Genomic DNA, 14,918 nt, shown 5'->3' with positions numbered 1-14,918 from the left:
AGGTCCTGCCGTGTAGTTCTGGGTTGATCCCTCACCTTCCTCATGATCAGAGATGCCCCACGAGGTGAGATCTTGCAAGGAGCCCCAGACGGAGGGAGATTAACCGTCGTCTTGAACTTTCCATTCCATTTTCCTATAATTGCGCCAACAGTTGTTGCCTTCTCACCAAGCTGCTTGCCTATTGTCCTGTAGCCCATCCCAGCCTTGTGCAGGTCTACGGTTTTATCCCTGATGGATTCTGTTTGATTGAGTGTGTGGACAGGTGTCTTTTATACCGGTAACGAGTTCAAACAGGTGCAGTTAATACAGGTAATGAGTGGAGAACAGGAGGGCTTCTTAAAGAAGAACTAACAAGCCTGTGAGAGCTGGAATTCTTACTGGTTGGTAGGTGATCAAATACTTATATGCATAAGTCATGCAATAAAATGCAAATTAATTATTTAAAAATCATTCTATGTGATTTTCTGGATTTTTTTTTTTTCTTCTCACAGTTGAAGTGTACCTATGATAAAAAATGACAGACCTCTACATGCTTTGTAAGTAGGAAAACCTGCAAAATCAGCAGTGTATTGAATACTTGTTTTCCCCACTGTATTTAATCTGTCCCTCCAGATTTATGAAAACAAACCAACGCTTGTATAGCTTTATAAATGCAAATAACTAGGTTAATAATGTGGCTGTATGGTTATAACCGCATCATTTACTGGCATTGACTTTGTAGAAGTACAGTTTGTGGCAGCCTACTGATGAAAGCTTGAACTGAACTTCTTTGTCAGTGACAAAAATAAGTAACTGTCAGGTTGATCAATATTACATACACTCGAAACATCGCACATGGGTTAAGCGGGTATATAGAAGTTACGTTTTCCTCGTAAAATGCTCACTTGTAAATCCCAGAATATATATATATATATATATATATATATATATATATATATATATATATATATATATATATATATATATATATATATATATCTCAAACCTCCCTGTGAAGGTGAAGGCTGGGAAAGTACAGTTGAGCGGGCGGCAACATGCTGTGATGTCACGTACCGGATGAACAAGCATTTGTTTCACGTCAAAATAATCCGGAAGACGATGTAGCTCGAAACAGTTGTTGGTGCTGAGACGAGGTTAAGTCTGATCACGTTAGTGTTTAAGGCATGGTAGTGGAACTTAATGTTGTGGAATAGAAGACAAGCATAGCGACTCAAACGAAGATTGTCTTCTGCTTTTTGAGTTGGTAGTCCAGCCTCACGTTTTGAGTTTCAAAGTCCATGTTGACATATCGTTGCAGTCCTAGATATTAAAGAAGTGTAGCTCATCGCAGACTGGTTCATAGTAATCATGGGCAATGGAATGAGCAAGGTAGGCGTTGCTTTTGTTTTTCAGGTGTTTTGTTGTCTGTGGCTGCATGCCTCACCTACTTAACGTCAACCAATCACGTTTTGCTCTGTCCATGCTATGTGAATAAACCAAAGAATGCTATGATATTGAGTACAGAAGCGCACGGTTCATCTTTTTAGTGTTTCAGTAATGTAAACAGCTAAACCAAGACTTAGGCTGTCTCTAGGTTGAGATATGGTGACATTTAAAAGCATAAATGAATTGGTTTCAAAATGTAGCCAGGGCAAATGTTACATGGACAGGAATCACAGGCACAGCTGTGACATGTATTTTCCGACCTAGATTTGTGATGAATTCATCTGATTGCATTATGCAAATGATTGTACTCCACCACACATGTTGGTACAATGGGTTGGATCCCTGACTCTCCTGAAACTCCCTGCATCCACCCTGCCCAAAAGCAAGGCACCGAATCCATGCCAAGGCTGCTGTGGCTGATCCTGACCTCTGACCTTCTGATGAGGAGCACATGCAACTTTGTTCTGAGGATCTGCCCAATGCAGTTTACTTTCAAATGAAGTCCACTGCTAACATGCAAACTTACACTGATACCCAATATTAGTTTGTTTTTTAGTAATATTTCTTCTTTAAAATACTTTTCAGAAGCAACCAAAGTTGTACACCAACACTCAGTGGCTGCTTGCCACTCATCACTTATCCTGATGATTACACATCGTTGCTTCAGGCCTTGTATGGCTGCAGGGAATGTTTCCTTTGCTGGTACTTGGATGTTAAGCCTTAAATCCAATCTGGCTCAGCCCAGGACATTTGTTCCTTTCAAGTGAAGTGTTTGAAGCTGGACTAGAATTAATATTTAACCTGAATGCAACATGTCTGTGAATGCTGCTTCACAGGTTGTCGATGGGCTCTACCTTGGGAACATAAGAGGTAAGACAAATGTGATGGAACTTGATTTGATGTTTGTAAATTTGACAGTGTAGCTGGGTCTGGCCAGGCTTTCAATACCAAAGGCAGAAGGCCACCATTATAGGCCATAAATGCATGTAGGAATGAGAGGTGGGGGGACTGACACAGTAGAATATTGCAATGATAGTATTCCCAAATGTATTATGTTATTTTATTTGCATGTTAATGTGGCACACAGCATTCTTTAAAATGATATGGACAAAAAGTTGAAGGGGGGAAAAAAAAAAACTTGTCCATGTTCAATATAAATGGTTTTCATTTTAATGCTGTGCTTTACACAGTAAAATATAAGGTTTTAACTAACTAACATCAGAGCTGAAAGTTTTTCATTTGTCAAACATAGATTTCAGGGTAAAGATATGTAAATGCCTTGTTGATCAAAGACAATTAAGAAGGTAGGAGGTGTTGCTTCACATAAAATAAGAGTCTACAGTGGTTAGTGTGTCACTCCCTGGCCTGGAACATCCCCTTCCCATTTAATATGGCATTTGCAGCTTTCTAACTTTAGCTGCCATGATGACGGCTCGGCATGGCGGCACAAGCATAATGGCTAAAATTAGTTCAAGTGACAGGAACAAGTGCCCACAGGCCTAACTGTACCAAATGATGTTGCAGTAAACAGCGCACAGACCTGCCTCTGCAGCTGCTCACAATATAATTGGTCAGAGTTGTTGGTGTGAAAGTTTGAGACTGTATTCCTCCTCTCTTTGTCCCAGATGCAGAAAACAGAATAAGTCTGTCTAATAATGGCATCACCCACATCCTGTCTGTGTGCAACAATGCTAAGCCCGTGTTTGAGGTTAGTGGAAAATTCATGTTAGTTGGGTCAAACTATTTGTACTTGCTGCGGAGATGTAATCTGGAGATTCTGCTATGATTGTGCATATAATAATGTGATGTGTCCTTCCAGCCAGTTGGGGGTGGTGATGAGTTATGTTTAGTGACTTGAGCTAATAGTATCAGAAACCATAGGAACTTTCTCAGATCTAAAATGTGGTGTCAGTACCACGCAATAGCTCAAGAGTTAGGGACAGTAAATGTTTGTTGTACAGTTTGTTTTGTGAGTTCTTTAGTTAAGAGACTGATATTAGCTGAGAAAAAGGAATTATTTCAAAGGTCCTTGTTTTCCATTGTGGCTCAGCAATACCCACAACATGTTCAGCATTTCAAATCCAGGTGCCAGAAAAAAATCTAGTAATTTCTTATGCTTGTGATAATATTAAAAATATATTAACCTTCATGTAAATAATGCTAAGCGCTAGTAAGCGTTGGTGGTAAAGAACTATATTGATTAGAGTAGAAAAATACACCTTAAGCCTACTACACATTTAGACAAGAAATTGTTCAGACTTACAAGACCTAGGGCTCATATTTGATAGGAGTGAAATAACATGCATGGTCTATATTCTTGAATTTAGTATCAGTTCTTATACAGTTGTTCTTATGTTTTACAGGACATGACGTACCTTTGTATTCATGCAGCTGATGCTCCCAGCCAAAACCTGTGAGTAGACACACACACACACACACACACTCAGACAATCAGATTCACTAATGTTGCTTATTTTAAATGTCCTTGGCCATTTGAATTTCTCAAACACTGATGAGTCATGCAGTCTTATTTCAACATATTTACCCTCCAGATTATGGTGCCAGGGTGTGACAGCCCAATGGAAACCGTTCTAAAGATTTTTGACAGTTTAGAAAACAGACTTTTTAATTGCGTGATTGCACTATTGGTAGTTTTTAGACATTTCCTACTTACAATGATTTATTTAATTTATACTGTGAGTGTCTTCATTTAAGCAGTGCAGTAGTGGCCAGTAGCTTTTATAAAACAATGCATCAGTTATGTTAATCTCGTGACTTGTTGATATACAGTGCTGTGCAAACGTTTTAGGCAGGTGTGGTAAAATGCTGTAAAGTAAGAATGCTTTCAAAACTAAATGAGAGTGGTTAAATTTATCAGTTAACAAAATGCAACATGAGTGAACAGAAGAAAAATCTAAATCAAATCAATATTTGGTGTGACCAGCCTTTGTCTTGAAAACAGCATTAATTCTTATAGGTTCATTTGGACAATGTCAGATATTTTGTAGGCATATTGTCATGTGTATGACTGAACAAATACCAAACAGATGCTAATAATATGTAGGTTGTGTAGGACAAACAAAACTCTGTGAGGAACAGTCAAACTCACCTAACAAGTTGAGGTTGCTGAAGACAGTTTACTGTCAAAAGTCATATACCATGGCAAGACTGAGCACAGCAACAAGACACAAGGTAGTTATTCTGTATCAGGAAGGCCTCTCCCAGGCAGAAATTTCAAGGTAGATGCATCTGGGGTTTCCGGATGTGCTGTATAAGCTCTTTTGAAAAAGCACAAATAAACATGCAACATTGACACATCATGCTTACTTCTCCCCGCAATTGGAAGATGTCTAGCAGTGCCATCAGCCCAGAATTGGCAGAACAGCGTGACCCTGGTATCCACATTTACTTTACAGAGAAGTGGCATTCATGAAAGAATTGTGGCCAAAAAGCCATACCTCCAACATGGATGCAAGGCGAATGAAAACACAGAAACTGGAGTGCAGAAAAATGGTGTCCAGTGCTCTGGACTGATGAGTCAAAATTTGACTGAAGCAGAAGGCAGTTTGTTCGCTGAAGGCTTGAAGAGCGATACAAAAATCAATGTCTGCAGGCAACAGTAAAGTATGGTGGAGGCTCCTTGCAAGTTTGGGGCTCCATTTCTGCTAACAAAGTTGGGGATTTGGTCAGAATAAATGGTTTACACTTTTGCACAGTATTGTATGAAGTTAAGTGGTTATTTGTTATTCATTCTGTAAAGTTCCTAAAGTTTGAGCACAAGAGTTTTTATTTCCTATTTGTATTTGAGAGAAAGAGATGGAGAGAGGCAGAGAGAAGAGTGTGTTCATTGTACATCAGGCAGGTCTCAGTGTTGAAAGAGGCATGAGCTGTCCCCCCGCCCTTGCACTGGTCAGTAACCCATTAGTCATCGCTTTTATGTTGATTCTGTGCAGGGCCTTTGACCTCACGCAGCAGTTATTCTGATTTAAAACTTGACACGGGCTGAGGATATAAAACAACTGCATCAATCATGGCTTGCAGATTGAGCATCAGTGCAAAAGAACATATTCGTGTCTTGCAACCCCTGTGGACAACCCACTATGAAGTCAGCATTGGTGCTAGTCAGAGATTATGTCGTTGCCTCACTGGTGCCTTATACTGGCTGGTCAGGGTTCCTGCACAGAAAGAGTTTCATACATCTCCAAAGCTTCATACCATCCCTGTGAAGCTCCTTGCTGACAGGAAGCACATTGCTCACTTCACCATCCACGGGTCTGCAGTGACAAGGGCCATACCATGAGGGAATTTGCCATACTAAAATGGAGAGAAAGACGAGGGAAAATCGGGGGAAATTTTCATTCAGGATGAGTAATTAACTTGGTAGACAAAGATGTGACACTGGTTGAATGCAAGCTGAACACTGTCAAAGGGAAATTCTGTATTAGTACTTCAATCATTGAAGTTCTCTGGTGTTTGAAGAGGAACTCTTGTTGCTTTACTTTGTAAAAAAAAAATAAAAAAAAAAAATAAGAAAACAGAGCAGGGTAAAATGCAAGTTAATGAGAATTGAGGTTTAGTGTTTGGCTGAATGTTGCTGATTGGGCTGGGTTGGAGTTGTCTGACCTCCACTGTCGCAATCAAGTGTCTTTCCCTCAGGCAGCAGAGGAAGGAAACCTTAGTGTGACATCTGGCTGTTGGCTTCGACCACCCAGGGCTTTAATAAACCCCCTCTGTCACAATCACTGGTCTGACTGACGAGAGTGGTGAGGCCAACTGACACCCCACCTTGTTCACCACAAGCTAGGGAGCCTCTCTGGCCAGGTCTGACGGCCCCTTCCTTGTGTAAGTCCAAACACATGGACTGTCTTTCTCACGCGGGTTCTGTATTTCTTGGAGCAACTGTAGCAGTTTGAAGCTGTGTCAAAAACCTTAAACTTCCTTAAAGCTCTTGGGATGGATGTCAGGAAGTCAGGTTCATTTTTATAGCCCTGAATCATAGTTACTGTCTCAATAGACTTCATCAGTGAAGGGAAAAGTCTTAGATGATATTATTATTATTATTATTATTATTATTATTATTATTATAAAAGTTACAGATCTTGGTCAGGGCCTCACAAATGTCTGTGCTCGTCAGGCATGCAGTGGCTAACGAGTGGCCTTACAAAGGTTAAATGTCAGCGACAAGTAACTGGGACATCAAGGCCAGCTTGGTCACCATTGTCGTTGATGTTAAGGTTTTTGTAGAATTGATATGTCAACACCCTCTGAATTAACTCAAAATATTTCATTGAAATTGCCTTAAATGTAGATTTATATAGTTCCTAACATGCACATATAGATGTTTGTGGAGCCAGGGATTCCCCTTTTTTTTTTTTTTTTTCTTTTTTTTTTTTTTTGTGAACATTTTCATGACGAGCCTGTTATGGTATTAATGCACAGTGTGCACTGACCATGAAGGTGTAAACTTATTTGCATCAAACATTTCCAAAATGAGTTGCCCATGTCCACCATGATGTACTGTGAGGTTATAACTGTGGTAGTGTAGTTTTTGTTTTAATAGTCCTTTCTTATTCATACCGATGTAATTTAAAAAAAAAAAAAGATACAATTTTACCACACATAAAATTGCTGATGCTCTTTTTGCACTTTAAATGTACAGCAGCTCAACTGCATATTTTTGTTTCAGTATTATTCTCTGGATTCAACTGGTTAAAACCTCAAATCTTTGTCACAAGGTAATTTTCTGCATATTAAACAAGACGGCCGGAAACCTCTGTGCTAGGAAGTGCTGAGGAGACATCTTTTGAAGAGGAGTTTGGATCTCAGGAAAGAGGAAAAAAGAAAAGTGGCAGTCAATCTATTTTAGCCCCAGTCTGTTATTCTGTCTGCTATTGAGTAACAAGCATCTGCTCCTCAGGAGACGGTGCTATCAGCCACTCACTTCTTGATTATGCAAAACACCATCAGTGTTTCCTGACAAGCAGGATATTTGAGGAGCCGCTGCAGTACATTGTGCTGTTTTGTGTTCATTTTTATTTCAGAATACACTCCCATTCTGAGGATTTCTGTGGTATCATATAATAATGTTATTTATTTTTGTGTTGAGATACAATATTTGAATTGTGTTCTTAGTATTTCTCTTAGTTGGCTTGCATATCTGAGAACATTGAGAATCTGAGAATATCTTACACATTGGTCTGAAAACCTCTGTATGAGTAATAACCTTTTAGTTTGGAGAGTAGAAACATGTCAACGTGAATGTTCCACCATAAGGCAGGAGGTAATTTTATGTATTTTTGTCAAAATGATTCACTCGATAATTTTAACACAGAATAAACGAATGCTGGAAACTGATGTAATTTTGCAGATTGACAAAACGAGGACAGTTACTTCCCTTGTCTGTCCGTGCTGTCTATGCTCTGGTCTACCACAGACTCTCTGTTTGAGCAGACCTGACCTTTTTCCTCACATGACAAGTTGGAGTAGTTGAAAGAAAAATCACTACTCCTCGACATGTCTATTTCTTACAACTAACAAAAATCTATCAAAACTACCTGCCCTATTCTGGGACTTCTGACTACAATATTAGAGTTACCTGCTGTTTCTATGGTCAAAAGCAGAAGTTTCGGCAACCTATCTGAAACACAAAGTTATGGCCTCGACACAGGAGTTTCAGTTCAAGGTGTCCTTTCTCAGATCCTATAAGGTGTTGCTGTAATCTAATTTTAGCTTTAAAACCCTCTCCTTTAGTAAAAGCATGCCTCTTTCCCGGTTTGATGAGCAACAAAAGTAATGTTTTAAATAGTTTTAAATATTTGTTTCTTTATTTTGTTCTGCATACCACAGGAAAACATGCTGTGTATCAGTTTTGTCAGACTTTGAAAGTAGTAATATAATAATTTGTTGTTCTTTCCAGATTACAGCATTTCAAAGAATGCATCAGCTTCATCCATGAATGTCGCCTGAATGGAGGATCTTGTCTCGTTCACTGGTAGGTTTTTATGTCTAGAGCTGTAACCAGCTCCTTCTTGGCATCTGGGAGTCATGCCATGTTTGCATGTAGGCTTTTATCGAAGCATGCCTCAAAGGATAGAACCAAAAACAAGCCTGAGATGAAGGAATCAGCAATCACTGATGACATAAAATTTATCCTATACAGTTATTTACCTGTTACCAGTAAGAAATAAGCTGTTAAACATCCAGCTGCTTTCTGACAATGACCAAGCCATGTGCTTTGATTTGCTCCAGCCTTGCAGGGGTGTCCCGCAGCACTACCATAGTAGTGGCCTACCTGATGACTGTCACCCACTACAGCTGGGAAGAGTGTCTGTCTGCGGTCAAGGCGGTTCGCTCCTTTGTCGGCCCAAACTATGGCTTCCAGGAGCAGCTGCAGGAGTACCAGATGACACATGTCTCAGAGGTAAACACATTAAGGGACACACAGACATGATGCATACACACACAATACCTACAGACAGCATCTATCCCTCTTCTACAATTTGCAGTGATGCAGCCTAACATCAAAGGGTATTATAAATTGTGAGATTTAAAATGTTCATGTTTAAAAACGCCAAATTATGTATATATTTTTCACTAAATGGCATTCTAGCAGTAGCTCCTCAATATATTAGCATTCTGTGAATGCTTTGTGGGTTGTGTGCTGTTGGTAGCACTTAGACATGCACAGGAACTCACAGGATATGAAGCATACAACCATCACACTGCACATGCAGTCAGTGGTTAACCTGTCAACCGTTAATTGTGGCTCTCTTGTTGTCATGGAACATGATATATCTGACAGTTGCATTGGACTGTCTCATGCTATTTCTGTATAATGTTATTATAATTATTTGTTAATTTGTTATTCTTGTAGAGGCCAATGCAGCTATGGTTTGTTTTACAGTAAACCATCAACTTGACGCTAAACAAGCATAGCTGCGATTCTCAGCTACAGCCAGAAACTAAACGGCAGAATAGTGCATCAAATAAACAAAAATGCCATTTGAAATGGCTCAAAAATACCACAGATATGTGTCAATCAGTTGAGGAGACCTTTGTGCAAACAAATAGTTGTGAATCAGTTATTCAGTCTGTAAAATATAACCCAGATTTGTATGAGGTTCATATCATTCATTCTTCATATTTCTTATATTAATATCAGAACTAAGAGCAAGTGGTCTTAATTTTCCTCCTCCATGTTAAGAGGCATTGTCCTGTTTAAATGCAAATTACTTCTATTACTTCTCACCTGTCTAATATGAGAACAGATCAAATATTATAGCTTTGTGAGGATGTGTGCAGTGGATTTCATTTATTTGATGGATTAGGGGAATTTTTGGGTCAAAGACATGCCCTATAATGCTCATAGTTTTGATTTGTCTACTTTCTCTTTGAAGAATATCACCATTTATAGGAAATGTCAGTTTAAACTTCCTGGTTTTATGTCCAATCTGGTTTGGAGCTTCTTTTTTTCATAACAGAGAAAATGTCGAGCAATGAACCTAAAAATATAGGACAGATTACATTATTGCATTAAAAAAACTATGTTCGATCCTGTGAAGACAATGTCCTTCAGACTATGATGCTGAAGTATTAATCGTATTTTCACAATTCATTTTGAGCCATCGTCTCCCCACCAACTATTGGCATGATGCGTTATGAAGGCACGTAAGCATCTGTTCATAGCTTTTAACTTTTTGCAGCATGTTAGTTGCTTGAAGGCACCTAGTGCGTGAATCCATTACAATGGCATTGACCCAGCCATTGAGTAGAGAAGGGGAACTGCAGGGGATTTGCTGGGATTGCATTAGCTTGGTACTGCTCATCACGTGTTTAACATTACTGTCAGCATCTTGCAACATGACATGAGTGAAAAAAAAATTGCTCACTGTTTGTAGATCTTGGACTGATTTCGAGGATTTAAGGGGAAATGGGTTTTCTGTATTTGTGCTCTTCCCACATCTGCCTCAGATAGAAAGTGAGGAATCCTTAAGACTACAGTTCAGTTATGTCACTAATGCAGCTGGAACAACACTGAGCCACAGCCGCCCCCCGTGGCTGTAGCTCAGGAGGCCCGCTAATCGTAAGGTTCGATCCCAGGCTCCTCCAGGCAAGATATTGAACCCCAAATTGCTCCCGATGGCTGTTGCTCTGTTTGAATGTGTGTAAATGTTAATTTCTGTTCTGAGCAGTTGGCCTCAGTGTATGAATGAATGTGTATGAGTGGGACAAAGTGTAAAAGCACTTTGAGTGGACGGAAGATTAGAAAGTACTATATTAGTACTTACCATATACCGTTCTGTGCTGCCACAGCATAACAGTAATAGGGCGTATTAAATACATTTAAGTACACATCCTATTACTCACTATATTGCAAATTTAGTGAAAAAACTATTTCAACTTTGTAGTTTATAGACATGCTGCAATAGTCCAAAGTGGGGTAAGTGGATCCCAAAATGATTCATACTGGGCAAGAAGGCCAGAGAATCTAAAGAGAGCTAAGTCTGATAATCTAATCATTGCTGCTTGCATTAAATACATTGCAATCAAAGAGTTCTGTGCCTTGTAATTAGGCCTCAAACTCAGCCTTTGTCTTAATTTCAAGGTTATGATTGGAGCTCTGACAGAACATGTTCCACCTACTGGGAGCTTTACCTGATTGTCATCCCCTTTTGATTTTGATACTCGTTTCATTTTCTTTTTCAAGGTGACGTGATGACAGTTGTGTCACCTTGGCACACGTAATCACTTATTGATGTGTTATCTTTATACCGTGCTTTTGATTGTGTTCATTTTTACGGTATTGTGTTGATGCAATGAGTCAGTGCTATACTGTTTTGGTTTTTGAGTTGAGGTTGAGAATACAAATTGTAGGAAGATGAGTGGATTACATTCACGTTGACTTTCACTTCATTGTATTTCGTAAAGAATAAGGTATTGCACAAAATAACTTAATTCCTGGACATCTAGAGAAATTGCAATTCAGCGCTTTTTGTCTGCATTCTAGTGACAATAAATATGTATAATTAATTCTGCCTTTACACACAAATTATACTGCTATAGTATATATCTTCAAAAGGCCATCACTGTCTACTAGCATCTGCTCACCAAATGTAAGTAGTCTTCACCCTTCTGTGACCTGACCAAGGGACCAATACATTTGTGGGACCCTTAAAAGATGAACTGAAGAGGCAAAATGGCACATTTGCCAGTTTCATAGAGGGAGTTTCCAGTAAAGACTTCACCACTGCTTTATAGATGTCATCAACTTGCTATGTACTGTGATGTCATCATCAACAGACTTTACATCCATTTGGGCAACTTGGACATATGTCTCTCTCGTCATGAGGACCACCAGGTCCAAGCAACTGGGTTTAGGCTATGATAAAATGTAATTTTTACTAAATTTCCAAGATGACAGAAATAAAGTAACTTTGATCTTTTTAAAGAGGAGATTTTCCTTAAACCATATCCATAACCATACCACATCACTGTGTGAGCAGGAATGTCTGCAGAGAGCCTAATGTTCCTGGGAAGTGACTTTCTGTCCTGCACTCTCCCATTCTATCAATCCTTTTGTTAATAAGAAAAAAAATGAATCCATAGGTTATTATTTCATGACATACATTTTATATTGTGCTCTTCAATAAGGTAAAGTTCAGTTCACCAAAAACTCAGACCCAATGTGATCAGGTTCATTCAAGGCTTATGAAAACCCAGATATGTAACTCCATGGGAAACAGACCCATGACATCAAGCACATATTTAATAATTTAACAATGACCAAGAGACCTACAGCTACAATATTTATGGTCACAACATACTAGACAAATCCTAAATTGGACATGACTGTTTGTACAAGGTATCACATTTTAAAGAGCTCTATGGACATTTTTGTTGTGTTTAGATTGAATTCAATTTGCCTGTCAAAGCCAATACACACATATATTTTATATATATTTTTTAACATTGTAATGTAATTTGATTTTAACACCATTACATTTAATGATTTAGGTTTTTTGTTTGTCGTATTATCTCCAGTTCCAATCATGGTTACGGTCCAGTTTCCGTTCCAGTCCATTTAATGACCAGGAGCAGGTGGGCGCCCTGCTGATCCAGTACACTGAGCAACAGGACAGCCAGAGGAGAGACGCAGACAGGCAGTGCTCGATAAGTCACAATATACCTATCTGTTCTATGCCGTTGGACCCTGACGATCCTGAAGGCAGCAGCTGAAACATGGGTCTCTGGTAATGCTAAAGTCCTGCCTAATGCTGTCTGTAAATGGCAGTAGCTAGTACCCTGTACTCGATTCCAAATCAACCCCAAGTTGTATCCAACTTTAAGGCCTTTTTACAGCTCTGAAAGCATAGGATGAAATAAATGCCCCCTCAAAGTATATGTTACTTACTTTGCATATGTCTAGTCACTTTTTTAAGCAATGGAGGTTCATTTAGAATTGGGCTACAGACTCCTCTCCACTAGCAGTACTCTTTGTGCTCCCTAAACTGAGTATAGCCACAACAAGGGTATCTGTGCTCACACACGCCTTACTCCAAACACCTCAGCACCTTAGCCGTGATGAATAAAACTATACTTCCATGCGGATTCTTAACACCTGCAGTGTTTAGCTTGTTAGCCTTATAGATGACCAATTAATGCCGTCTTAAAGGAACATCTTGTCTCTAATTATGTTGATATATAGTCTGTGCTGGTGGACAAACACCACAAATCTACAAAATGGCTTTAAAATTATTCTGACCATTTATTCTGACATGTACCAGTTTGCAGTCCCTTCCAGGATCCTAATGGTAAACTGTTTGATCAACACTGCAGCTGGGGAAGTTAACATGCTCGCTGAGCTGACAGCATACAATTTGTTATTATGTACATCTTACTGAAAGGAAGCACTACTGCTGGCCTGTCAGACGCTACTGACATTGCATGTACCATTAAAATACACATTAACCAAACAATGGTAATGGTGTCACTAGCAGATACGCAAGACAACTACAGATGTTATACAAACAAAAAATATATATCATTGTTGCACATCACTGCCTATACAGTCTATGCTCACTGCCCATGGAGGAAACATTTGTTTACACCCAGTTGGATACTGTTCTTTCATTCCAGTTTTTACGTTTTGTTTCATTTGGTTCCTCTTTGAAGAAAAGTTCAAGCCACCTGCACACTTTGTTCTTTTAGTAATGTGTGCAACAGAATCCAACACCAACCATCCACAGTCGAAGCTCTCTTCTATTTTATCAGGCAGAGAGGACAAAAGGCAAAAAGTACAACAGCCAAACCCTCTGTAGTTTGTCCACTGTCAACTGATGTCAGATAAGCCAGCGGTGGGATTTATTAGTGAATTAGGCTGCTTCAGTTCGCTACAGTGTTGCAGAAAACATTGGTTCTTACTCCAGTATACAGATGTGCAACTAGGAGTAACGTAGTTTCAAAATTGGCAGAATGTTCCTTTTTATAGTAATGCATAGCAGGTTAAATTAGGAAGCTACATAGAGTATAGCTGTGTAAAACTAGTTGTAAACTACACATGAATGATCCCTGCTGTTTAAACACTTTAGTCTTCCTGATTTTACTGAAGCTCTGATTTATCTTTTTATTGTAATAAAGGTGATTTTTGTCATTTCTTATAAATTCATGTGTGCAGTTAATTGTTTAAATTGCACATTAATGTTTTTGTTTGTTTTATAATAAAATGCAATGATTGAAATGAATTATGGAAATATTAATAAATCTGTACTATCAACACCATGTGTCTGTGTGGAAGTATTTAAGTGAACAGCCTTAGTCTCATGAACCAGCCTAAGAACCGCATTAAACCCCAGAATAACTTCTCTTGAATTTCATTGATTTGAGAGGTTTCTGGGTTTTACTCAGCAGATCACCTGCTTTTACACCACAAGCCGCTGGGTGCGTAGCTTGAAGAGAAAAAAAACCAGAACGTAGTATGTTTGTGAAAGACAGAAATGAGGAACGACTTGTGGTATAATCTAAAGTATTGTAAGTATTGTTGTTACTGAAGTTTAAGTTCCTGTCAATTTTTGTGGTCAAATTTCTGGAGGGAAAGTCTTATTTTTCATAATGGCTTAGTGGTGTGATGGTGTCTTATGTTACTGGAAATTTTAACAAACAAAGAAAACTGTACATTATAAGTGTGTTACTGTCCTTACACCTGAGACATGAGAGCAAACACGATATTAGAAATGAAGACATTTAACTTTACACTGCATACAAAAAGATGTCTTCACAGGAGGAATCATCTCATAATTTAGATCAAACTGTATAAGTGAAGTTAAAACAGAATTTAATTTAAAAAATATACTTAAGGAAATGTTTAATTTAGATGGTATAGTTGGTGGATGATATTGCTCACCAGTTGAAAACTGGGGAAAATTACTTTGAATAGCTCTTAATCACAGGTACAGTCCAACAATATTCCCATTACAAACCTCTACTACTGTAGGCGT

The 14,918-nt window shown here is 38.8% G+C and overlaps 1 protein-coding gene across 1 annotated transcript; it reads left to right on the top strand.

The window, feature by feature from the left end:
* Positions 1-1,077: 1,077 nt before the first annotated feature.
* Positions 1,078-14,199, top strand: dusp22a (dual specificity phosphatase 22a). The gene is made up of 7 exons (XM_046033007.1): positions 1,078-1,368; positions 2,262-2,295; positions 3,051-3,133; positions 3,789-3,838; positions 8,342-8,416; positions 8,674-8,845; positions 12,466-14,199. The coding sequence occupies exons 1-7, from the start codon at positions 1,348-1,350 to the stop codon at positions 12,658-12,660; spliced, it is 630 nt and encodes a 209-aa protein (XP_045888963.1). The 5' UTR covers positions 1,078-1,347; the 3' UTR covers positions 12,661-14,199.
* The last annotated feature ends 719 nt before the right edge of the window (positions 14,200-14,918 follow it).

This window comes from Micropterus dolomieu, linkage group LG20 (assembly GCF_021292245.1).
Source record: "Micropterus dolomieu isolate WLL.071019.BEF.003 ecotype Adirondacks linkage group LG20, ASM2129224v1, whole genome shotgun sequence".
Lineage (NCBI taxonomy): Eukaryota > Metazoa > Chordata > Actinopteri > Centrarchiformes > Centrarchidae > Micropterus > Micropterus dolomieu.
Note: the sequence above shows the minus strand (reverse complement) of the source record. Positions and strands in the feature narration are given on the sequence as shown.

What these genes read in the sequence shown, in the direction of transcription:
- dusp22a (XM_046033007.1), top strand. Translation starts at nt 1,348, where the DNA reads ATGGGCAATGGAATGAGCAAG. An exon ending in TGGGCAATGGAATGAGCAAG is followed by an intron (nt 1,369 to 2,261) that starts GTAGGCGTTGCT and finishes GCTGCTTCACAG; the next exon opens with GTTGTCGATGGGCTCTACCT. An exon ending in GGATCTTGTCTCGTTCACTG is followed by an intron (nt 8,417 to 8,673) that starts GTAGGTTTTTAT and finishes GATTTGCTCCAG; the next exon opens with CCTTGCAGGGGTGTCCCGCA.